This window comes from Macrotis lagotis, chromosome 1 (genome assembly GCF_037893015.1).
Source record: "Macrotis lagotis isolate mMagLag1 chromosome 1, bilby.v1.9.chrom.fasta, whole genome shotgun sequence".
Lineage (NCBI taxonomy): Eukaryota > Metazoa > Chordata > Mammalia > Peramelemorphia > Peramelidae > Macrotis > Macrotis lagotis.
The window spans coordinates 908,844,942-908,871,106 of record NC_133658.1 but is presented as its reverse complement, the minus strand read 5'-3'; the positions used below and the strand labels follow the sequence as shown (position 1 = coordinate 908,871,106).

The 26,165-nt window shown below is 52.1% G+C and overlaps 2 protein-coding genes across 2 annotated transcripts; both read left to right on the top strand.

Annotated features, from left to right (window-relative positions):
- The first annotated feature begins 7,796 nt into the window (after positions 1–7,796).
- On the top strand, positions 7,797–19,673 carry CADM4 (cell adhesion molecule 4). The gene is made up of 9 exons (XM_074219435.1): positions 7,797–7,860; positions 13,593–13,739; positions 13,997–14,149; positions 16,172–16,306; positions 16,447–16,611; positions 17,814–17,904; positions 18,281–18,453; positions 18,649–18,777; positions 19,192–19,673. Exons 1-9 carry the CDS (start codon positions 7,797–7,799, stop codon positions 19,299–19,301), a joined length of 1,167 nt encoding a protein of 388 aa, XP_074075536.1. The 3' UTR covers positions 19,302–19,673.
- Positions 19,674–20,670: 997 nt separating this feature from the next.
- ZNF428 (zinc finger protein 428) lies at positions 20,671–22,885 on the top strand. Its single transcript, XM_074219436.1, has 3 exons — positions 20,671–21,078; positions 21,812–21,998; positions 22,212–22,885. The coding sequence occupies exons 2-3, from the start codon at positions 21,923–21,925 to the stop codon at positions 22,721–22,723; spliced, it is 588 nt and encodes a 195-aa protein (XP_074075537.1). The 5' UTR covers positions 20,671–21,078; positions 21,812–21,922; the 3' UTR covers positions 22,724–22,885.
- Positions 22,886–26,165: the final 3,280 nt, after the last annotated feature.

Here is a 26,165-nt window from a genome sequence, read left to right as displayed (position 1 = left end):
AGCAAAAGGAAATGATGATCTTAATTTCTGAAGCGGGCGTTGGCCCATAGAATACAGAACTGGACAAGAGTGTGAGGGATGTTGTGAAAATGGAAGTGATAAAAATTGTAGCTGACTGGATATATGGAATAAGAGAGAAGGCAGAGCCAAGGATGACACAAGTTAGGAAACTTAAGTGACTGTAAACATGATGGTGCCCTCAGTGGAAGTAAATGGAAATTATTACCCTATTCTCTTTTCAATAAAATATTTATTTTGGGTATAATTTTTCTCTAAACTCTGCTCTATCGAGACACCTAATTGTTTATCTTAAATCACAAATCTGGTCATGTTATTCCTCTGCTCAGGAACTTTCAAGGGCTCCCTATTACTTCAAGAATTAAATATAAACATACCAAATTGCTTATTCTCTCAGGGAGAATGGAGAAGACAGAAAGAACAAATTTCAAACAAAAAAATTTTAATGAAAATGACTAATATAGAAATATGCTATGATTGCACATCTGTAAACTAGCTCAGGTGCTTACCCTCTCAGGAAGGGGGGAGAGGTAGAAATAAAATATAAAAATTAATGTTAAAATTGTTTTTACATACAATTTGGGATATAAAATATTATAGAAAGTTAAAAAATTAAATACAAATTCCTCCATTTTGACATTTAAATCTTTTGCATTCTGACTCAACTTTCCACTCTGATGTGTCACATTAGTCCTCACCCTCTAGCTCCCATTCACATTGACCCACTTCCTGTTCCTCCTACATGATGTTTTGTCTCCAGTGTCTGGTAAATAGAAAATGGTAATAAATGTGAATTGACTGGTTGACTTTGTACAAGAGATGCCCCATCCTTGGAATACTGTTCTCTTTCACATCCACCTCAAGGAATGACCTCCTCACTTCATGTCTCATTTCAAGGGCTACCTTCTTTTAGAAGCCTTTTCTGATTCTCAATAATACAGTTCAATAGCCATTTATTAAGTATCTACCCTGCTGAGTTTGAAAAGGTCATGGGATAACTCAGTGGAGGTATCCACCAAGCTTGGTGATGTAAGACTGAACAGTGAAGAGGGTTAGACTGTCTATGTATTCTGTGATTTGGGACCTCCCCAAGGACTCTGAGCTTATAAAGACCCAGGCCTCATCCTGAGGGCCTAACCTCCAAGGGATGCATTTCTGTCATTGGCTTATTGCTCCCCAGTGGAAAGCAAACTCCAGGGAAATCATTATATAAGTTTAGGAAACAGTTGAGTAAATCTGCCATTATTTAAAGTAAGCAATAAATTGGGAAGCCCTGATATTTTAATCTCATTTAATCAATCAATTATTGACTTTAGATGAAGTATAGAGAGTCATCCGTTCCCCAGGAAGAGTGCTTAGATTGGCTGAGAAAATTTGGTCTGCTCCTTGAAGCCTAAATAAAAACCAGGTATCTGGTTCAGAGTTTAAGGGATTCACCCAAATGGAAAGAATAGGTCATTTAATCTCCTGAGAATGAATACACTGGGGAAGGATTAGAGCCTTGGGCCTGAGTCTCCTCTCCTCTCTTTGACTGGAGGAATACATCATGAACTTCCAGTGTCTAATTGATGTCTTGTCACCATCTTGTCCCTACATCAGCAGATGGGAGGCTGCATCATGACCAAAGGATAGAGTGAACCCCAATTCAAGTCTCTATAAAAGATGCTAATGGACCCAACATTTTAAAGCAAAGGGATATTCAGAAATTTTGTTACTCTTTTACGATATTCAGAAATTTTGTTACTCTTTTACGATATTCAGAAATTTTGTTACTCTTTTGCCAAATGTATCCTCTAAGCTTAAGTCTACATCTCCTTGTACTTGTGGAAGGGTATATCTCCTTTTGGGGGGGATACCATTGCACCAACAGTTCTTCTAAGGCCTTATTAAATATCCTTTCCTAAAAGCTGAGCCTTTCCGACTAACAGATCCATTGACTATCATGGTAAGAAGTGTACCAGTTGGGGCTCATGAGCTACTGCATCAACAAAACATCTTCTAGCCCTCCAGGGTGAGATGTTGGACGCCCACCGTTTGGAGAACAAACAGTTGGCATAATTATCTCAAAGCTTAGTTATGACTCTTGTCTAAATCTCTCCAGATGTGGGTAAATGTCCCTCAGGCAAAGGTACTTAGTCTACAATATGAATATCATGTGTAGAACAAATGTTATTTTACCTAACACAGAAAATACATGAGACACAAATAGGACCAAATATAGATACCAAATACCGATACATCCAGGACTGGGGTCTTGAAGATAGTCATTGGCCCCTAAGCCACAACAGGAGGGGAGACCTCTTATAGGTCTTGGTACCCACTCTTACAAGGTTCTTCATCACTCCTTAACAATGCCCAAGTAGGGACTGAGTTGGAACTGTGTTAAAGTCACTATATGTTACAGCAATGTGCAGATTCTCAATTGGATCCCCTGGTTGATTTTTCTATCCATGACTTAAGAGTTAGGGAGATACTAGGTATTGGCAAAAGAGGACCTTATATACTAAATAGATGAAACAAGCCTTGGTATGGAAATTTCCAGAAAATTTCAGGAAGAGAGAGTATCAAAAAAATCTTTTTAATTAAAATTTAAGGAAAAGAGAGAGGGCATCACTCCCAATGTTCACAACAAAAAGAGTCTGTGACAAGTGAATTTGATTGGTCTTAGGAAGACCGATAAGAGGACCGATAAGTTTTTTGTCACTCTTGTTTTGGTTTGGTGTGTTGGGTTTTTAGTTTGTATTTTTGGATGATCATGGACTACATTTCCCATGAGACTATGGTAGTTTGGACTACGCTTCCTATAATGCTATGAGAGGTTAGAACTACATCTCCCATGATGCCCTGAGAGAGCTAAAACTATACTTTCTAAGATTAATGGAGATCGAGACTCTTTCTAAATCTCTCTTGCTTATGATGTTTGTCCTCCGTTCTGGAAGAAAACCGTGACATCAAAGAAGTGATGTCATGACAAGCACGTGAATTGGATTTAAATGAGGGGATGCAGCCTCACTTTCTCCTCCAGACCCATCTGTGTCTAGTGGCCAAATCTGGATCAGAATGACTGGAGATGACCCTCGATGCCAGGCAGTCAGGGTTAAATGACTTGCCCAAGGTCACACAGCTAGTAAATGTCAGAGGCTGGATTTGAACTCAGGTTCTGTTGCCTTCAGGGCCAGTGCTCTACCCACTTCTCCATCTTGTTACCTTAGGAATACATACCCCTAGGTGGACTAGTGATTGAAGCAGTCTCCCCTCCCCAACCCCCCCCCCCAGCCATCTTTTCTGTAACTGTTTTGGAGGGATATACCAATCCATCTTTGCTGCCTTAGGCTCAGCCCTCACACCCCATCCCACACTCTCCCAGAATCACATTCAGCCTCTCCAGTGCATCCATAGATCTGTCACAGCCTTCCGATAATCCTGTAGGATTATTCCCTCAGTCAGGCTTGTGATCTTTACAGGTTTAATCCCGCTCAGTCAGTCCCAACTCCCTCTTCTAATTTCCCCGCACCTTTGGACATTCACCTCTCAAATATTTCTTTTCTTTGATATTCAAGCTACCTTCCTCAAGCACACTACTCCCACTTACACACCCAGCCTAGAACAATCCTCTCCCACACTTACCTCTGTCACAATGACATCTGCCCCTTTCAGACACTCTAGAACACCCTCCCTCACATGATCCCTTGTTCTTGCCTTTTTCACATCCACCCTCTCAGACTCACCCTTTTCTACAATGATCTGTGACAAACTCTCTCCCTCTCCTTTGCACATGCATCCTTGAATTTACCATCTCCCCTGATCCTTAGACACTCCTTCTGGAAGTTGTTAATCACATGAAACATCTTACATACTCATCTCTTCACAATGATTCCCTTTCACTCAAAGGTCTTCACACTGCCATACAACAGTACATTCAATCCCTCAGTGTCCCATCAAAGATATAAAGGGAAAAGCCCTGAACTGGAAGTCAGTAGAACTGAGTTCAAATCCCAACTCAGTCATACGTGACCTGATTGACCTTTAGGAAGACCTTCCCCCATTTCTGAACCTCAGTTCCTTAACCTGTAAAATGGGAAGATTGAACTAGATTTCTTACACCCTTAACATTGCTTCACTTTCATGTTTCTGATAAGAGCAGCTGCCTACTCCCTGTCACTAGATTCATGACTTCATGAATCAATTTACATCATCCTTGACTCTTCCTCCTCTCTCATCTCCCATAGTCAATCACATGCCTGTTCTTATGGATTCTATTCCCAAGACTTCTGTCATACCTGTTCCCTTCCCCCCATCACCACTCCAGTTCAGATCCTCATCACCCCTCCTTTGGATTATTGAAATAGCTTCCTAATTGCCTACTTACAGATTCTCCCTTCTCACATCCATCCTCCTTACAATTACCAAAATAATCCATTTTGACCATTTCACTCTTTGCTCCAAAAACTTCAATAGTTCCTTATTGCCTTTAACAAAATTTTTTTTTAATTCTATGATTTATCATTCTGGATCTCCTACACTCTGGCTCCAATTTATCTTCTCCATTTCAGCTTCTCTTCCTCTTCTTCACCTGCTCTAGCCAAGTGATATCACTTATAATTTTTCTTTTTTGAAAATTTCTCTTTTTTTAAACAAAGAATTCCCTAATGTCAAGATTCTATCTCTCACCTCTGGTCATTTACACACGCTATTCCCCAAATCTGCCATGTACTTCATTTCCTCGTGTCAACATCTTTCCCTTTCTTCAAGACTCACTTGCCCCTGTGAAGTTTTCCTTGATGTTTTTTCAATTAAAAAAAGTTCTCATGTCCTTCAACTGGGGAATGGTTTAGCAAACTGTGGTATATGTATGTCATGGAACACTATTGTTCTATTAGAAAACAGGAGGGATAGAAATTCAGAGAGGCCTGGATGGATTTGCATGAACTCATGGTGAGTGAGATGAGCAGAACCAGAAGAGCATTGTACACCCCAACAGCAACATGAGGGTGATGATCAACCTTCATGGACTTGCTCACTCCATCAGTGCAACAATCAGGGACAATTTGAGGCTATCTGCAATGGAGAATCTGTCTCCAGAGAAATAAATGTGGAGTTTGAACAAAGGCCAAAGACTATTACCTTCAAATTAGGAAAAAAAAAATTATCTTACTATGTAATTTTGCTATCTCTTATACTTTACTTTTCTTCCTTAAGGATATGATTTCTCTCTCATCACATCCAACTGAAATCAATGTATGCCATGGAAACGATGTAGAGACTAACAGACTGCCTTCTGTGGGGGGGGGGGGGGGAAGCAAGATTAGGGGGGGAAATTGTAAAACGCAAAATAAAATCTTTCTAAAAAAATAAAGTTCTCTTTCAACATTTTCCGAATCTGTCCCTTGAATCCATTATATTCCATTTTGCACTGTTTTTATCTGTGTCCATATCAATTCCCATTAAACTTCCTCCTCGTGATAAATTGTGAATTTCCCCACACCTGGCAGAGTTGCTTTCACATATCACCAATTGAATTCTATGTTCCAGTAATACCATCCTGTGTTCTATGCACTAAGACCAATTTCGTCTGTGATATGGAACCTGGAAACCTAGCCCCGCCTCATTTTGGGGTCCCTTCAGACAAGCTATACCAGAAGGATGGTACACTGGGAGTACTCATTTGCTCAAGATCATAGCTCATGAATGCCCACCAATATGTTTCCTTTTACTGATGAATTTAACACAATTAATTCAAAGCAAAGTCATCTAATGAGGGGAATAAAAGAAGGAGGGGGAAACAGATGTTCTGCTAAGCAGAATATATCTCATTTGACCTTCATAAACCACCCCAAGAAGCAGATACTATGATTATCCCCATTTTACAGTAGAGGAAACTGAAGCGATAGGGTTAACTAACTCAGCCAGGCTCACACTAGTAATTGTCCGAGGCTAAATTTGAACTCAGATCTTCCTGACTCCAGGCCTGGTTCTCTACCCACTACACCATCTGACGATGATGTTTGCCCTTCATGCTGGAAGAAGACTTTGATATCAGAGAGGTGACGCCATGATAAGCATATGAATTGGATTTGAGTGAGGGTCTGTGCTAAGTCACCAACCTCACTTTCTCCTCTGGAGCCATCTGGGTCCAGTGGCCAGATATGGATTAGGTCGACTGGAGATGGCCCTTGGACTCTAGGCAATCGGGGTTAATGACTTGCCCAAGGTCACCCAGCTACCAAATGTCTGAGGTCAGATTTGAACTCAGGTCCTCCTGACTGCTGAAATAGCAACCAAGCGGGTCTGATATTTCCTTGCTGTGTGACCTTGAGTCAGTCACTCCCCTGTGCACTCTACCCACTTGGGAAGAGGTACGTATGAAGCTAGAGTACCCATATGAAGGGGCAAATGGATAAGGAATTCATGGGGTCAGAGTGCACATGTGAGGAACAAGAAAGATATTCCTGGAGATGTGAAGCACACATCTCTGGCTCTCAAGGGCTTCTGATCCCTTCCAGGAATGTGACTGTGCTGCTCCTGCTAGCTCTGCTTCTCAATGGAAGCTTCACACTATCATGTGTAGGCAGGTAGCTAACATATGGGCATGGAACTTCTCCAGTTGGTCTTACATGATTCCTTTGATGGTGTTTCCCGGCTCCTTCGGTCTCTTCTAGGGATGGGCTCCAAGGGGTGTTAGGTGGCAGAGCCTGCTTCTGACTTCAGCTAGAGTCCTTTGCTAGCCTCCGCATCTTCTCTTCGATGGGAAGAGTGGACTCTGGTCTTCTTGTTTGGCCCAACAGGACCATCATACATCTGAGCACCGGGCTAGGGAAAATCCCTTAGCTTAGTTAATCATAGTAACTCCCACAGTGAGGGGGAACTATCAATCATCTTGGGCTTGGCTATGAAAGGCTTTTCTTTTTGAAAAGGAGCTTCCTCACCCCAGGGACCCGGCCCGTGGGAATCCAGAAGAGGTTCGCCTGGAGGCATTGTCTGTTTTTTAAAACTGCCCTGCCTGCTCACCATGGACAGCTGCTTAGTCTGAAAGCTTTATCTGACTCAGGGTTAGAAGGGCCTTGTATCTCCTTGCTTCATATCCGATTGCCTAGCTGCAGGCGCTAGAACATTTCAGAGGCGGCCCTTTCAGCAGCACCCCCCAGGCCTCTCTGGGTCCAAGGCACACTGGCTTCAGCCCACCCCCCTCCCCTTTTCACAATGTGAAATTTCATTGTGGTCTCCAGTGACTGAAGTGGCAAGAGCCCTGAGCAGGAGCCAGCCGGAAGCATGGCCCGTGCCCTAGGCTGGCATTCTTTCTGGGGTCTCTGCCATTCTCTTTCTGGGGGCTCAGGGCTCTTCTCACGGACTCGCTGATCTAAGGACCTCCCAGTTCTGACACTCCGTGGTCCCGGGCCCGTTCAGCCGGGACACTTGGTGATTCTCCCAGTCAGGATAAGGAGGGACATAATAGCGACCGGGCAGATCCGCTCTCTCCTTGCTGTGTGACCTTGAGCCAGTCGCTCCCCTGTGCACCTCAGTTTCCCGAGGTTGACCTTCCAGCCTTCAACCCTGTGCTCCCCGGGTCCTCCTCCCCCTGCACACACCCCCAGCTTCGAGCCCGCCTTCCTGCCCCCTCCTTCTGGGCTCCCCAGGCTCCGCCCCGCGCTCTCATTAGGCGGCAGGAGGCGGGGCCGGGCCGGGCGGTGCAGGTGCGGGGCCGGAGCAAGCCAGCGGGCGGGAGGGCGGGCGGGAGGGAGGGAAGCAGCGGGCCGGCAGCGAGCGGCGGCGGCGGCACCATGGGCCCGGCCCGGCGCTTCCCGTGGCCGCTGCTGCTGGTCTGGGCGGCCGCGGCCGGGACAGGTAGGGAGCGCGATCGGGGCGCCGTGCCGCGGGGGACAGGGCGGCCGGGGCTGGGGGGCGGCGGAGGGGAGGCCGGGACGGTCACGGCTGCTGCAAAGGCCGGAACAATGCGATCTCTCCGCAGACACCCCCCCCCCCGACGGCCCCGAGCATCCCCCCGCGGGGCAGAGCCCGGGCTCGGCTCGGCCTGCCTGGCACCCCGGGCCCCTCCTCTCCGCGCTGCCGCCGGGAGCCCCTTGCCCGCTCTGCGTTGCACCCCGTCTCGCGCCCCCTCCCCTCGCGTTTCCTCAGCCTTCCAGCCCTTGTCTAGCGCGCCCCCCCACCCAGTTCCTTTTCCAATCTCCGGTCCCCCCCCCCCCCGCATTCTATCCCGGGTCCCTCTCCCCGCGCTCCCCCCTCCCCAGTCCATGTCGAATTTCCTGTCCTCTCCGCCTCCATCCCTTTGCCGGTCCCCGGATCCATGTCGGCTGTCCTGGCCGCCCCGCACTGGGTCCCCGCTCCCCTGCCCCAAGCCCTCCCGGGTCCATTTCGAATCTCTGGCACCCTCCCCGCGTCCCCCGGAGTCTCGCGCCTCTCCCCCCGCCCCTGCCGCCACACACCCCCGACAAAGAAAGGAGCCCGAGCCCAGACCCGCAGGACGGGGTGGGGAGCGAGGGGGAGACGCATCCTGGCTCTGGGGGTCCCACGGCCCGATGCGCCGCCGCCGGGCCAGCTCGGGGGAGCCTCGACTCTGCCCGGCCGGCTCGGGCTCACCTCGCCACTCGCTTTGGGATTCAGAAGGGGAGTGGGAGTTTCGGAGGGGGATGCGGCTGTCCACCCATTCCCCAGCATCCCCCCAACGCACACAGACACGCAGGCCCCGGCTGAGCCCCGGGACAAAGAGGCCCATCCCGGGGGTCCTCCCCAGCCCTCTCGCCCACCATTCCTTGCAAAACTGTCCCCTCATTCCCTCTAAGCTCCTCAGCCTTCTGCTCCACCCCTTTCTTCCTGACGCTCATATTCTTGTCTCTGTCCCATTCTGCTCCCTCTGTCCCTCTCCTTACCCCTTTTGTCCCCCCCCCCTTCTTTCCAGTCCCTGCCCCCCCCCCATCTCTGATTGTCGTTCCCATCCCTATCTCGCCATTCCTGGTCTCCTGGCCCCTTCCTCCTTCATGTCCTCCAGGGCCCCTGCCCCTCTGCCTTTCCCCATTCCCACCAAATTAGGGTCTGAGTTTGGATGAAGGTGGCTATGAGAGAACAAACAATGGGGGAACTTGTATTAATGCCAGATAGAACACACCAAGCAAATTCATACATTCACACACCGGAAGGGCAGTATGAGGGACTGAAAAGACCACTGGACTTGGAGTGCAGGGGCCAGAGAGCAGCTCTCAGCTCTGCCACTATGTGACCTTGGGCAAGTCCCTTCCTGCTTTGGTTTCCTCCTTTTCTCCCTCCTGGCTTCCACATTCTCTGTTCTAAGTTCCCTTCCATATTGATGGTCTATGCTCAAAGATTTCTTCCATCTCAGATGTCCTGTGTCATTGGGTGATCTCCACACCCAGCCTCCTCTTTGACACTTCATAGCCCTTTAATGCATGAAGATAGGGGGCCTCCTGGGGAGGCCACTGTATTTTATTTGTGCTGGGGTTCAATCAGAGTTGGGTGTTCTCATAGGTGTGAGACAACTAAGATCTGATATCATGGAAAGAACCTTAAGCTGGTAGCCAGGAGAACTCAATTTGTCTCACCCCTACCTTGTGATGGAAGCTTGTCAAGTTCCTTCTCTCCTTTGGGCCTCAGTTTCCCTCTCTGCCACAGGAGGAGCAGAAGACAAGAGAAACTCTAAGTCTCCCCCGGTTCTGACATTCTCCATTTTTCCTAGCCCTGGTAATTCTTCTGGCTCTAACAATTTCGATTCTAAGTTCTCTTCCAAAATCTCATCTAACATCTTGTGTTCTGACAGAATATGTCTTAAGGTCCTTTCTGGCTCTGACAGACCATGGCTTTCATTGTCCCTTCCAGTTCAGACATTTTACATTCTAGGTTCCAAGAGTGCTTCCAAGTCTAAGTTCTCTTGCTTTTCAGGGCACAGGCATCTCCAGGCCCAGGTCCAAAAAGCCAAATGCCTCATGTCTCTGGCCTCAGAGCGTGCTCCTTCCTAGGACTGGCTCAGAGACATAGAACACCATTTCTCTCATCCATTGCAATACTGCATTCTTTCACCATCCTTGCAAACTCTCATCGCTTCCTCCAATCTCCTGGCAGTCATGTTACAAATTCCATAATACTTAGATCTTCCCAGAATCACGAGTTTTCAACTTTCAGAGTCGCACTCTCAAGATACAAAAATCAAAGCTTTAGAGTTCTGTCCTAGAGTCTTAGGTTTCTGCTCTCAGAATCAAAGCCTCACACCTTCAGGCCCAGAATGGGAAATGATTCCTGCGTTCTAGCTTCTTCACGGGTACTCTGGGTCTGACAAGAATCGTTCCCTCCGCACCGTAGAGAACTAGACTCCAAGAGCAGCTAGGAACCATGGACTCTTCGGATCATAACTTCTGAAATCTGCAGCCTCAGAGCTATACAAGAAGGTTTAGAAATGTGAAAAGACTCTGTTTCTAGATCTGCAATGATGGGTTCTAGATTCTGATCCTTGTGAGCTCTAGAATCTTAGCTTCTGGAATCTCAGAAGGAGAGCATTTTAGAATTCCAAAGGGAAAGTCTCTGAAATTGAGGGTGGATGCCTTTAGGGCATTGCCTTGATCTGATAAGTAAACTCCCCCCCCCCCCAAAAAAAACATAGTGAAAGGCCAGGTGTGTGGTGATGAGTCCATGCCCGGGAGCCAGAAGATCTGAATCCCAGTTCTAACTCTCCAGGAGAGCTTCACCATGTGGTCTTGGGAAAATCCCTCTCACACTCTTTGGGCCTTAGTTTTCCCACCTGGAAAGCAAGAGGTGGGACTTGAGGATGCGTCTGAGGATCTTTCTAGTTTGGACAGATTATGACCTTGTCTCCAGATTTTAGAGACTTGGGGGGAGGCAATGACTAAGGAAAATACTTCATCTTTAGGCTACTGGGAGTTGGTCTGGAACCACTAATCTGGCTCTGAATCTTTCCCACTAGCTCTCCCCAACACACAACCATCTTACTTGCCACTCTGGGAAGGACATTTGAAAGGTACTAGAGGGAAGGAAGGGTACAGAAAAATTGAGACCTATGTGGAAACAGACAAACACAGGAAGAAGCAGGAATAGTCACTAAAATACAAAGACCGTCAGTGGTCAGCCCACCCCCAGGAAGACTGACTGATGTGTGCCTTGCTATGGAAATGGAATTATGCTTTTGAATGGGACCCTTCTGAGTCACCCATAGGAGGATGCCCTGGGTTTGGGTGGGGGTGGAGTGAGGGGGGAGGGAAATGTCAGAGGGAGGGGAGTCCAAATCCTTCAATTCTGCCATTCTAAGGACTAAAGAAGAAAGGGAGAGGGGGAGGACACTAGGGTCCTGATGGGTTTGGTGAGGCCTGGGGGTGGAGGATGCCTGGGTCCCTGAGGTGACTGAGCTGGGGGTGGTTAATATGGTGCGAGGCAGCTCTGTCCCCGCCAGGACAAAGCAGGCTTTCTCTCCCCCAGGGAGGGAGATAGCTGGATCTAACCCCTCATGGCACCAGTGAACTTTTTCCTTCAGCATCCCTACTTTTCAAGAACGCAGGCATTCTGCTACCCAGCCCTACCAGAACCCAGGTAGCCTGACCTTCTATTGCTCTCCAAGCCAAAGGTGGCCAGGCCAGTCGGGGGCTGAGTGACATTGGGACACCTCAGGGGAAGCCTCCTAGGAATCTCCGCCCCCAGCCTGGGCTTCAGCCCAGCATCTTGGGAGCCCGGGGAATCCCAGGAATGCGGGGGCCATAGGGGGGCTTTGTGCGACTCTAACTGCTGACTCAACCTCCCCACCCCCACCAACACTCTCCTGCCAGACCCAGGAGTCTGGGTCCCTGGAGGAGCAGGGCCTGAGGGGAGAGAGAGAGGATCCCAGATCTAGATCTCTGACTGTTGGAGAACCTGGTACCCTGGGGCTCTAGAAGGTTTAGATTCAGGGTGCTTAAATCCCTAACAACCCAGATGCTGGGTGACTGGGAGCTCTAATACCTGGGTTCTTGGGAGACTAAAACCAATGTGCACCTGAGTCCTAGGAAGGCTGGAAGGCAGAACCCTCTCCCCCCCCCCCCCCAGCAGCTGCTTGGTGCCTCTGAGGCCCTGGTAACCCCTGTGATACTTGAAACTCCAACTGAAATCCTTGGGAGCCGGGCTGCCCGAGAACCCCTGAGGCAGTGGGAGAGCAGGTGACCCCGGGCTCTGAAATGAAGGTGGAGGGAGCAGTGCTCGGGTGCCTGGGGGACGTCATTGAGCGTCCCCGGGGTGAAGATGGGAGAGGGGTTCAGCTTTCCAGGTCCATGGAGTAGGGTGAAGAGGGTTTCAGGCGCTAAGGGACACGTTGGTTCGGGTGCCTGGGTCCTTCAGGTTAAAGGGGGAGGAGAAGGAGGATCTGGCGCCTGGGTCTGGGAGCCTGGGGGTGGAGGGCGGTCGGGAGCTCGGGTCCCTAGAATACAGGCGCCTTTACACCGGGAGCTGGAATAATCGGGGCTTTGTGCAGGGATGCTCCGGACTCGGCCATTGATGGGGGGCGGGGGGCGTGGAATGTACCACCTCCAGAAACCTGGGGGGTTGTCGAGAATCTTGGGAGCTGGGGGGGTGACCTTCTCCGCCGAGCGACCTTGAGCCTCCCGCGGGGATTCGCTGACTCAGCACGAGGGGCGTCTCCCCTCCCCCTCTTCCTTTCTGATCCCCCCCTTCCCTGGGATCGGTCCATCACCACGGAAACCCGATTGGTGACAGCTGGGACCCGGATGCCTGGGTCCCGGGAAGGGGGGGTCCTGGACTCGTGGGTCCCGGTGGGGTCTGGGGGAGGACCGGGGGAGGGGGAGGAAGGAGAGTGGAAGGCAGGGGAGAATGACTCCGGGGCTCTGGGCTCTTCCTTCCCCTCCTCCTCCCTTCCCCTGGCACTATCTCTATGGCAATGCCCCGGCGCTGTCAACACAACCTTGGGTTTAAAGGGCCCGCGCCCGGAGCCTGAGCCCTCTGGCCCAGCCTTCAGCCCCCTGGCCCGGCCTCCTCCCCCAGGCTCCAGGCTCGCCCCACCCCCCACGCGCGCTCCCAATGGACACAAAGGCTCGGGGGACATTAACATTCCTGCCACGAGGCCAGCTTGTTACTGAGCCTGGGAGGGAGATCCACAGAGACCCCCCAGGGCCAGGAGGGGGCTGGGGACCAGGAAGGGGACGGGACTGGGGAGGGCGAAAGGAGAGAGATGGAAGTGCGGATGAAAATGAAGATGGGGTGGAAGGGAAGCAGTGATGGAGCATCTGAACTGGGGGGGGGGGGGGGCCATGGAGATAAAGTTTCTGGATAAATAAAAAAGGTAAAATTGGGGTGGAAATATAGTTGGGGTAGAGTAGGCGTGTCTTAGCGATGGAGAGGGGAAAAGAGCGGATTGGTGCAACTGTCCTGCGGAGAGATGAAGAATGGCTTTGGAGACAGGGAAGGGAGTATATTGGGATGGGGATGTCGAGGAGGAATCAGGTGGGCTTTGGTTTAGCTACAGGAATGATGACAGAGGTGGGCAAAGATGATTCAATGGCAGTTCTGCGCCTGCCTGTGAAGCCTGCATATCTCCATGTATCTCCCATGACCAGGGTCGGCCCAAGGGGTGCAGACTGAGAACGTGACGGTAGCGGAGGGCGGAGTGGCAGAGATCACCTGCAGACTCCACCAGTATGACGGGTCCATCGTTGTCCTCCAGAACCCAGCCCGGCAAACACTCTTCTTCAACGGCACCAGAGGTGAGGCAGGCTGGATGCCTGGGGCCCTGGTGGGGTGGGAGACTAGGAGATCAGCAGTGGAAGGAGGAAAAGAGGAAGGAAGTGTGTGGTCCAGGGTGGGGAGGTAGACAGCATAGAATGTGGGCTGGGTCAGTGAGGAAGGGAACCAGTTGGAGAAGACTGGGAAGGCAAGGTTGGGGAGGTTTTTAGAAAGACTAGAGAAACCAGAGAGTCAGGACACCTGAGTCTTCTCTCACCCCTCTGTGATCTCTTCCCAGCCCTAAAGGATGAGCGTTTCCAATTGGAGGAATTCTCCCCCAGAAGGGTCCGAATAAGACTTTCAGATGCTCGGCTAGATGATGAAGGGGGCTACTTCTGCCAGCTCTACACAGAAGACACCCATCACCAGATTGCAACCCTAACTGTGCTTGGTAAGCCCCCCCCCCAAACTGTCTTAAGCCTGAGAGAGTTTAGGCCCCACTTACCTTTGAATCTCTGGGACCTGGTTTGGTGTGACCTTGGACTTGTTACCTATCACCAGTTTGATCGTTGAACAGAATTGATCTTTTGCATATGACTTCCAACCCATAAGCTAGGACTCCATTCACTCAATCATTTACCCAGAAGTTAATAAAGTGCCTACTGTGGGCCAGGCATTGATCTAGCTAACTGACATCCAATCAGGTAAAAAACATCTGAAAATGTCAAAAGAAAAATGAAACAGGCCCCAGCTTTAAAAAGCTTGAATTCTAATGGGGAGGGAGGAATCAAAATGTCCATCTCTATAAACAGATGGTGTCATAGTGGATAGAGTGTTGGACCTGGAGCTGGAAAGACTCATCTTTCTGAGTTCAAATCCAGCCTCAGACACTATTTGCCTCCTCCCCCAGAAAGTCACGTCACCCTATTTGCCTCAGTTTCCTCATCTATAGAATGAACTGGAGAAGGAAATGGCAAATTATTTCAGTCCCTCCATCAAGAAAACCCCAAATGGGGTTAAACTGAAGAATAACAATGGATAGACATGAATGACATAACCCAACTGACTCAAAGTAACCTTGGTTGGAGAAGGCACTAGCAACTGGGGGACCAAAGAAGGCCTCCCACAGAAATGACACGCATTGACACCCCAAAAGGCAAAGATAAGGAGGGAAGGACTTCTAGACCCCCTTCTCTCCTCTGACACTGCCACCACCATAAGGTGTACTCTTATGACCTCCCACCTGGGCCTGCCTCAAGGCTTGCCCAGTCCATTCAGTCACCAAAGTAATCTTCCTAAAGCACAGATTTGACCATGCTATTCCTCTACTCAATCAACTCCAATAGCTGCTCCCTCTACCCCCCAAAACACAGTTTTCCAGGATTTTTATACCTTAAACTTCCTCTCTGGAAGTCCTATAACTTGGTTTCCTTGCTGTCTCTCACACAAGACATCTCCCTAGCGCAGACATTTTTTTCTGACTGTCCCCCATGCCTGCAATGCTTTCCCTCTCCCCGTGCCTCCTGACTTTCTTCAAGTCTCAGCTAAAACTCCAGCCTTCTGCAAGTTTTCCTGATCCCCTTTGAGTGTCTTTCCCCCAATTTATCCTGTCTCTAACTGATCTCATATAGTTGCTGGCAGGAAGTCTCCCCTATTGGTCTCCTCCTGAACAATAGGGACAGTCTTTGGACTTAGCATAGTGGTTGGAACATTGACATTCATATTTATAAACAGGCAGAGGGGCCAGACAGCACAAAAGCACCGATATAGCAGATATAGTATCACATGTGAGGAAAGGCAAGTAGTCGGTAGAACAAACATATGGTGAATGTTAGAGGGATGACCTGTGGTGCAAAAACACACTCCAAAAATCAGCCTCCACCCTCCTAGAGCCTATCTTTTATGGTGGGAAGAGAAAACAGCATGCATAGAGAAGTGAATTCAAAATGTATGCAAAGTAGTAGGGAGGGAAGGCATTAACAATTAGTGGATTCTAGGGGCAGTGAATACTGGAGGACCTGAGTTCAGATTCGACAGCAGACAATAATTACCTAGCTGTGTGACCTTGGGCAAGTCACTTAATCCAATGCATTGCAAAAAAAAAAATTAATGGAGGCAGGAAAAAACTTTTTAAAGGAGGTGAGAGTTTAGAAAAGGCACAGGTGAGAAGGGAAGCTTGGAAACAGTCAATGCAGAGACTTTGAGAGAAGAGATAGGATGATTTGGGGAATAGTAAGAAGGGATGTTGTCTGGTACCAACCCTCTCTCCAATGGGGAAACCGAGTTCCAGAGAGGTTAAGTGACTCTCCCAATCAACTGGTATATAAATGCTTCATAAATGTTTATTAACTGACTGACTAGTAAGTGGAAGAGCCAAGATTTGATTGATTCCAAATCTAGGTGGAGTATTTTGCCTGCATCCTCATTCAACTCCCTACTGTGGGTGCTGAGGTCCCCTCCATCTCTGTTGCAGTGGCTCCGGAGAACCCCATCGTGGAAGGTCGGGAGCAGGCTGTGGAGGGTGGCGAGGTGGAGTTGAGCTGTGTTGTACCTCGATCCCGACCTCCAGCCATGCTTCGATGGTACCGGGACAAAAAAGAACTCCGAGGTCAGAGGAAGTAGAGGGAGGGCTGGGATCTGAGGGAGGGGCTGGGGAAGGAGAAATAGTCCAGTTGATCTGGGCCATGGGAGAATCTGAAGGGGTAGATCGGGAACTGGGACCCCAAGGGAATTCGCCTCCCTGAGCAGGTGTGGACAGTCGGCAGGAGAATGGCAAGGTGTGGAGTGTGGCCAGCACGGTGCGCTTCCAAGTGGATCGGAAGGATGATGGCGGCATCGTGACGTGTGAGGCCCAGAATGCAGCCCTCCCTCCAGGCCATAGCAAACAGACTCAGTACGTGCTGGATGTCCAGTGTAAGTGACCAGACTCTGGGGAAGAGGGCACAGTACCCAAAACCCCACAGAGGAAAGGGTCCTAGCCTGGGACTTTGGGCACTTCCACTTTTGATGGATAGGAAAACTGAGACTCAGAGAGGAAATCTCAGACATCACTGAACTAACCCTTATAGATAAGGACATCAAGGCCCAGAGAGCGCAAGTGACTCACGTAAAGTCACACAATCTGCTGTCCCCTGGCCATATTTCAGTTCACCCTCATCCTCGGGAGCAACACAATCACAGACTAGAAATGACAGTTTGATCCAGTTAAGAGAAGTCTGGGTTAGACTTTGATCCTTAAAATGCCTGATCCCCCCAAATCCAGCTCCTGGGAGCTCCGGAACACTAAAACTGGGCAGGCTTAGACAACAGCTGAGGGAAAGGGTTTATATTTGGAAGCAGAGGATGTGAGTTTGAATTCCAGTTTCATTGTTTATTTGCTTTTGTGACTTTAGGCAAATGACTGTATTTCCATAAACCTCAGTGTTTTCCAAAAGGAGGAAGTTAGTCTAGGGTACTTCAGAGGGTCCTTCCAGATAGAAATCTAAAATACACAAATAATCGCTAGCATTTTACATGGTATCTCATGTGCTCTTTACAACAACCCTTTCAAGGTAGGTGTTAATATCCTCATTTTAAAGATGAGAAAACTAAGGCTGAGTTACTCATCCATCTGAAGCAGAATTTAAATTTGGGTGTTCTTTTTTTTTGTAGCTTTTTGTAAGGCAAGTGGGGTTAAGTGGCTTGCCCAAGGCCACACAGCTAGGTAATTATTGTCTGAGACCAGATTTGAACCCAGGTACTCCTGACCGGTGCTTTATCCACTAGGCCACCTAGCCGCCCCAAATTTGGGTGTTCTTGACCCCAAATCTGGTGTTCTCCTTCCCTCCCCCCCCATCTATGCCACCTAACTGCTTACTATCTGATCATTTTCTTTATTTGAAGGCCAAAGTTAAGTGACTTGCCCAAAGCCAGGAAATGGCAAAATTGAAGGCTTAGAATCCAGCTCTCCCGATTCCCAGGCCAGTCTTCTGTCCTCTACCACCTGGAAAGTGGGGGAAGAGCAGGGTTCTGCCATTGGGGACAGGGTTGGAGTGGGGTGCAGGAGAGAAGCCTCTCCATCTGGTATTTGCTGGGCCTCCCCAGCTTTGACCTTCCTGGCTCCTTTCTGCTCGCAGACTCCCCCTCCGCCAGGATCCATGCCTCCCAGGCTGTGGTGAGGGAGGGAGACACCTTGGTGTTGACTTGTGCTGTCACAGGGAACCCCAGGTTAGAGAATGGGGTGGACAGGACACTCTGAAGTGGGTTGAGGCTGAGGGCGGGGGTGTCTGAGGATGGACTGGGAGAACCCAACTACTTTGGAGGGGGAAAGTTCTGAGGGATTGGGACACTAGGGTCCCCAGCGGGGAAACGGACTTGAGAATCAGAATGCTTGGGTCCCAAATGGAGGGAGGAAAAGGTGTCTGGGAAACTGAGATGTCTGGAGGTTGGGGGGTTGGCATGCCTGGGTCCCTGAGTCGGGAAGGGGGATCTGGGGGCTCGGGATGCCTGGGTCCCTGAAGGTCTGAATACTGAAGGCCCAAAGAGCTTGGGACTAGGCTGGCCGGCTGCCTGGGCCCTTGAGCTCTCTGGCCCCTCCTCGCAGGCCCGGGCAGATCCGGTGGAGCCGGGGGAACGAGTCGCTCCCCGAACGGGCAGAGGCGCTGGGAGAGACGCTCACCCTCCCTGGCCTCACCTCCCTAGACAACGGCACCTACACTTGTGAGGCCGGGAACAAGCACGGCCAAGCGCGAGCTCTCTACGTCCTGGTGGTCTACGGTGAGGCGCCGAGGGGCCACCGGGTCGTGGAATGCCAGGGGGCGGCACCGAGAGGTGTGGGGGCACCGGGAGGGGGGCGTGGTCCGAACGAACCCTCCAGGCTGTGCGGGGCGGGGTGACCCCGAGCGCCCCAGGCGGGGATGCGCGGGGGTCCCCTCGTCCCTCCTAGTCACTGCGGCTTCCTCTGCTGAGCAGACCCCGGCGCGGTAGTGGAGGCCCAGACCTCAGTGCCCTATGCCATCGTGGGGGGCATCCTGGCGCTGCTCGTCTTCCTCATCATCTGTGTCCTGGTGGGCATGGTCTGGTGCTCCGTGCGGCAGAAGGGTGAGCAGGGGCGGGGCCCGGGGGGCCCGGGGGGCAGCGATTGGCGAGGAGCAGGCGGGGCGGGGCTTGGGAGCCGCGGAAAGCCGAGAAGGTGAGAGGAGGGGGCGTGTCTCTGGCCGCGTGCCCGCGGGCTCCGGCTCCTCTGCCCGGCCCTGCCCCGCCCGCCTCCGCCGGGCTGGCACTGACCCTTCCCGCCCCGTCCCCTCTGCCTGGCTGGCTCTGATCCTTCGTGCCCCATCTCTCTCTCTGATGCTCCCTAGACCCCCTCTTTCTGGTTCTCTCTGATCCCCCGCCCGGTCCGTCTCCCTAGTCCGCCCCTACCTGGCTGTGTCTGACCCTTCCCGCCCCGTCTCTCCAGAGGTTCTCATCCTCTCTTTCTCTCTCTCTCTTCGCCCCCCATCCCGACTGCTACAGGCTCCTATCTCACCCACGAGGCCAGTGGACTGGATGAACAAGGGGAGGCCCGAGAGGCCTTTCTTAACGGAGGAGATGGACATAAGCGCAAGGAGGAATTTTTCATCTGACCCTTCCCCCTGTCCCCAGTTCTGGCCCCGGCCCAGGCGGGGTCTCACCAGGCCAGGATGGAACCAGCAAAGACTCTGACCTGGGCCAAGGGCCATTCGGGAGTGTTCCCCACCCCTAACATTCAGCAAGACAGGGAGGCCGCAGCTGGGCCCTTGTGAGGAAGGTTAGGGCTGGGGGCCGGATGTTGAGATGCCTAAAGGGGTGGGAATGGGGAATCAGGACACCTGGGTCTCCAAAGGGGCAGGGAGTGGGGGACCAGGGTGTCTTGAGTCCCCCAGAAGGGGAGGATAAGAATACTCGAGTCCCCGAGTAGGAAGAGGAGACCTGAGACCTGGGTCTCTGATGGGCCAGGGGCTGGACATTTGGGTCCAGGGTGGGGGTAGGGGGTGGGAGTAGGGGTAGAGACTGGGGGTGGGGGGTGGAAGGGTTGGGGAGCAGCCTGGGGTGGGGGTAGGGGACTTGTCTTCTCCGGGATCCCTCCCGAGGCGCTGTGCCAGCCATTGTGAGAGTCCCGCAGCCATGGGGACTGCTCTTTGCAAAGCCATGTTCGCACGGTTGGGGGGAGGGATGGGGATTCTGTGTCTTTGTCATAACTCGTGATGGGGGAGGGGGGCCTGTCCCCCTCTCCAGGCCCCACTCCTGCCCACAGCTTGGGCTCCCCCCACCCACCACATGCCTCCCCTGGACGCCCTCTTCCCGGATCCCAGCTCTCCCACAGGGCTCTCCCCCACCACTCCATCCCTTCTCTCCTTCTCCAGGCCTCGGGGGGGAGGGGCCCAGGGTCCACGTGTGCGTCTCTGTGGTTTTATATATAATATATTAAAAAAATGAAAAATCTGTATTAAAAAAAAATCAGATTTCACCCCCCACCACCACCACCATGATCCACCCCCCATTCCAGGCCTTTTTCTTGTAAAAACACGTTTTGTACGGGGGGGAGGGGGGTACGGAGGGGGTGGCAGCCCCACTAACCACCATTAAACTAAGGAGAGATTAAGAGCCTGCTCAGTCGTCTGTCTGGGGGGCCCCAAGGATGCGCCCCTGGAAGAGCGGAAGGAGGGGTGTGGGGACAGAAGCAGAGATGGGGGCGCAGCCGGGGGGCTGCTGGGAGGAGGGGCGAAGCCGGGGGCCAGATGGAGCAGGGGGAAGGGGAGGGGGGCTGACGGCGGAATTGGGGGGGGGACCGCCAGCGAGCCTGGGACTGGGGCCTCTGGAGGGAGGTGGCCCGGGGGGGGGGGGGCAGATGCTCCGCCCCTCCCCCACGCTGACGTCTTCCTGCGCATGCGCCCTGGCCCGGGCCACAGACCTCCCCCCCACCCGGGCTCTGCGGGGCCGAAATGCAAATCGCTGCGCCCCGCGTGGCCGCGCGCCGGGACACGCGGCACCGCCCGACCCCCGCGGGCCCCGGGGGCCGCGGCCGGGCCGGACACTGGCCGGACCGCACCACTCTACAGTGAGGCGGGGGGAGGGCGGCGGGGACTCGCCGCCTGGGCGGCCCCGCCCCGGTTCTACCAAGCTCAGGAAGAGCGGGGGGAGGCGGGACCCTCGGGGGGGGGTCTCCCACGGAGCGCTCCCGCCGCCGCTCCTCCCCCGTGCCCGGGCCCGGGATGGTCCGGCCCACTGCGCAGGCGCCCTAGGGCCCGCCTGCCCGCCGCTCCGCGTCGCCCCCCGCCCGCCGCCGCGGCCGTCGCCGTCGAAGCGGGCTCTGCGCAGGCGCCGGGCCCCTGCGTGCTGCCGCCGCCGACCGGAGCGAGCGGAGCGAGGTCGCCAGCGGTGGTGAGTGCCCGGGGGAGGGGAGGGGCGGGGCGCGCGCTCGCGCGGGGCATGTCGGGAGCCCGCGGGGCCAATTCCGCGCGCCCTCCCGCCGGCCCCGCCCCTCCCGCCGGCCTGGAGCATGGCGGCGACCCGGGCTCATTGTCCCAGGGCACGCCGGGGCGCGGTGGCGGAGAGGGGCCGCCCCGGGGCATTCTGGGAGCCCACGGCCACCGGCCCCATGCCTAGTGGGAAAAGGGGCCCTCTGCCCCGGTGCGTGCTGGGAGCCGAGCCGCGGTGCCCCGGTGCATCCTGGGAGCCAGGCAGCGGTGCCCCGGTGAATAGTGGGAAGGGGCGACGCCGCCCCGCTTTGTGTGGACGCTGGACCCGGCCGAGCCCGCACACGCGCCCGCGCCGCGGTGCCTCCCGGGAGGGGCCCCACCGCGCCTGCGCGCGCTGGGAACCTGCCCCGGTGCATTGTGGGGCTGCGCCCGGTCCGGCTCCCCCACCCCGCCCTGGAGGCCTGGGCCCGGGCTGGAGCCGGCCAGGCCAGCCCGCCTCACTGGATCAATAAACATTGATAAAGCAAAAATGGGGCAAAGGCGGCCCCTGCCCGGGGAGGGAGGCGGCTGAGCCCCCCAGCGCCCCCCCCGCCTGCCTCCTCAGGAGGGGCCCCCGGGCCTCTGTAAAGGGGCTCCCCCCCCCAGGCAGGCCACCGCCTGCCCCTGATCCCGTCTCTCCCGCTGTCCCCGCTCAGTGTCCAGGGGCCGCTGGACAGAAGAGGCCCTGCTGTGGAAGCTGGCGGGGGGGACCCCATCTCGCCGCTGCTGTCACCGCTGGACACCCCTCCTGACCCCCTCCCCTGGCCATGACCGAGACCCGGGAGACTGCCGAGACGGGGGGCTATGCCAGCTTGGAGGAGGATGAGGAGGAGCTGTCCCCAGGTGAGGTGCTGAAAGGGGCCTTCTGCAGCCAGACCCCCTGCCACCCCGGTGCGGGGTGCACACACGCGCGTGGACCCTCACGCAGGTACACAGACACACACTCACATGCAGACACACACGGAGCCAGGGTGGGCTCCGTGGGAAGCAGCCTCACCCACCCCCGGCGGAGCCCCAGCTCTCTTGGCCGCTCTTGAACTCCCCCTCTCTTGGCAGGCCCCGAGCACCCCTCTGATTCGGACTATACCCTCTCAGAGCCCGACTCAGATGAAGATGAAGAAGAGGAGGAGGAGGAGGAGGAAACAACAGATGATCCAGAATATGATCCTGGCTACAAGGTGAAGCAGCGTCTAGGTGGGGGGCGAGGGGCACCCTCTCGGAGGGCCCCTCGGGCTGCCCCGCCCCCGGGGCCCCCACCCCAGCCCTGTGCCCTGTGCGGTCGTCCACCCCCGGGGGAGGGTGCCGCGGCCCCTGGGGGCCCACCGTGTCGGCTCTGCCGCCCAGCCGCCCCCCAGGCGACGCCCCCTGCCCGCACCGCTGCTCAGCGTCAGGTGGGTGAGGAGGAGGATGAAGAAGACGATGAGGACGAAGGGGCCACCTCCACTGGAGGTGATGGGCCCCCTGGGGATGAGGGGGGTGCTTACCACTGCACAGAGTGTGAGGATTCATTCGACGACCTTGGGGAGCTGCACGGCCACTTCATGCTGCATGCCCGAGGGGAGGTGTGAGGCTGTCCTGTCCTGGGGGGGGGGGGGTGCAGGGCTAAGAGAAGGGATCAAGGGGAATGTGGAGCCGTCAACCAAGTCTTTGTCTTCTGGACAGTAGCTGTGTTAGGGTTTAAATAAAGCCAGATTTCTCTGTGTGATGGTGTCTGTGCACATGTGACCCTCAGCTTTTGGTCTCCCGTGTCCCTTCACAGAGTTCAAGAATCTCAGGGCCATAGACTGAATCTTGAATCAAGAGACATAGCATTTTAGAATTGTGTTTGTTTCATTTGGCAGTCATGGACTCTTGGGCCTTTCATCTTCTTACAGTGATAACATCTGGAACTGAAAGTGGAGGTCATCCAGTCTGACACCCTTCACCCCATTTTACATATGAGAAGTTCAGATAGAATAGTACCTTGACAAAAGGTCAGAGCTTGAGCCCATGTCTTAGACATAGAAGCCAAAGGTCTTAAATTATTAGACTCTTAGTATCACCACTCAGAAAGCATTTATTAAATAAATGTTCTGTGTGAGGCATTCCAGAGAATTGGGATGGTGTAATAGTTATAATGGGCAGCTGGTGCTGGCCTTGGAGTCGGTAAGACTCGCCTTCCTAGATTCAAATACAATGGAATGGAACAGGATGTGGAGGATTGGGGGGGGGGGCTCTTAAGTGGAGAAAATGTGAGAGACTGAGGCTGTGACTAATAAGATGGGGGGGGAGGAAAATCACTTGAGGGTAATTGAACATGTGAACTCACATGATTAAAAGGATAGTGACAGGAAGGGTATTCAAAGCAGGGAGGACTTGGGCCACCAGAAAATGGGCTGTCTTTCAGACAGTCAAGTTTGTGATGTCTATGGCATGTATACTTTGAAATGTCCAGTTGTGGTCAGAGACTTGGGTAAGAGCCAGAAATGTTGACCTAGGAGTCATTTTATTGAAGATAGATAATACGACAACTTAGTAATTTGTCTCAAGTCTGCCAGGAGCAATTCTGTTTAAGAGGAACACCATAGTCATTTCTAACTTGGAAAGAAACTGGAATCAAACATCCCCCCCATCACCTCTGACATGACTTTACCCTCCAAACAATTTCAGATTACATTTATGGGAATCCTGAGCAGGGAAAAGAAAGCCTACATTAATAAACCAGAATCAAGCAGCCACATCTCTAACACCTTCCTTACTTGGGACCTCTGTTCTAGAAGCTAGAGAAATCATTGAGGTTTTTCCCATACACCTATATCCAGAATACACATTAAAGAAGAAAAGGAACAGAGTCCCTCTGTTTAAATAGTAGAGGCTACTTCCTTTAGGATAGAACAAAGTCGGATCCCTTGAGGGCATGGAAGGTGTGACCTTAGATGGGTACCATTCTAATAGGTCCTTGGTGTGGGGTAGGGATGGGAGATAATTCCATTACATTCCTCCTTATTTCCTATAACTTGGTCACTAAAGATTCTCTTTCCTTTTATCCTGGTCTGCCATACCCACCTTTCTGAAGAACGACTTCAGTGAAAAATAGCATTTCTTAATATTTCTAGAGAAAGTTGAAAAAGTTTTATATATGCTGTCACAAGATCATTATGAGAGAATCCAGAACTGAACATCGTTAGCAAGCCAGTTAACATTTATTAAGCATAGAGAATAATCAGGAGTTCTATAAACCTTTGGGCCCTGTCAGGTCATCTAATATATACATGTGATATACATATAGAATGCTCACCTCTGGTATGAGGATATGCCAAGTCCTCATTAGGGATACTTCCCCACTTGGGGGTGCACTTGTCACCCAACTCTCACCTGAGGCTCCAAGAAGCTGCAGCATTCGAAGTGACCACACCTTGACAAGCCATCTAGGCAGACTGACCAAACCAGGTTGACAGTTCCTTACTGGCCTCAAAGCCATTGGTGAGTTAGGGGGATGTCTACCTTGAGACATGGGCAGATGAGAACAATTGGTTCCAATTTGACCCCAAGAAGGATCACTTAGAGCTTGCTTAGACACTGAAGATACCAAGGTCGTGCACTACATTCTGGACCATTCCCCGGTCATCTTGACTTTTGTCCTGCCAGGGGACTTGGATGATATTGGAAGAGAGAATGGGACTGGGACTTTGTGCGGCTCTGCCTCATTTCAATCCAGTTCACACACAATCAAGACATCACTTTGTGATGTCATTGGCCCTCTTGGAAAATAAAGGGCAAACAACAGCAATTCAGTGCCTCCTGTATGCCAATCACTGGAATAAGGACCAGGGATGCAAATATGAAAAGGGAAAGATAGTTCCTGATCTTGAGAAGCTTACAATCTAGTGCAGAACTTCATAATTGGCTCCATTTTTACAGCACTTTGACAAAGTCCCTCCACGTTATCTAAAAAGGCCACTGGATTTGACAACTAAGCGATTATTGGTCACTTTGGCGAGAACAGTTTTGGTGGAATGACAAGGTCAGAAGCTGGATCCTAAACTGTTCTTGCCAAAGTGACCAATGATCGCTTCGTTGCCAAATCCAGTGGCCTTTTTTCAGTCCTCACTCTAGGGTACTTCCTATCTGTGTGATCCTGGGCAAGTCACTTCACCCTGTTGCCCGAGTTCCTCATCTGGAGGAAGTGAGCTGGAGAAGGAAATGGCAGACCTCTCTAGTACAGAGAATCAGATAGGACCAAGCAGTAGCTGATGTCAGCTTTATAACTTCTCTTATGTCCTGGTTTTTTTTTTTTATTCTTTATTTAAGGCAAGGCAGTTTAAGAGTGACTTACCCAAGGTCACACAGCTAAGCCATTATTAAGTGTATGAGGTCACATTTGAACTCAGGTCTTCCTGATTCCAGGTTTGGTGCTCTATCCACTGTACCACCTAGCTGCGCCTGTCTTTTGTTCTCATCTGATGTTGCCGTACTTCTCCCCCCTCTGCCCCTTGCACCCTGGTGCAGGTTCTCACCACCTCACGCCTGGACTGTTGGCTGTAACTGCTGATGGGTCTGCCTGTCTCAAGTCCCTCCAGTTCACTAAAATGATATTCTTAAAATGTATAACTGATCATGTCACACACACACACACACACACACACACACAATCTCAATGCCAGGAGCAAATGTAGAATGCTCTGACAATCAAAAGCCCTTCTCACCTGCCTCTTCTACCTTTCCAGCCCTCTTACACCTCATTTCCCCATACACATACTCTTTGATCCACGACACTAGACTCCTGGCTGATGCATGAAGGAGATCCTCTATCTCTTGGCTCCAGATAGCTTCCTCTGGACATCTTCCTTACCTGAGATGCTTTTCCTCTCTGTCCACCTGCTTACCTCCCTTGCTTCCTTTCATTCCCAACTCAAATCCCACCTTCTGCAGGAAGCCCCCTTCAATCTCTCCTACTTCTAATGCCTTCCCTCTGCTCATTATTTCCTCTTTATCCTATATGTAATTTGCTTTGTATATATTTCTTTGCAT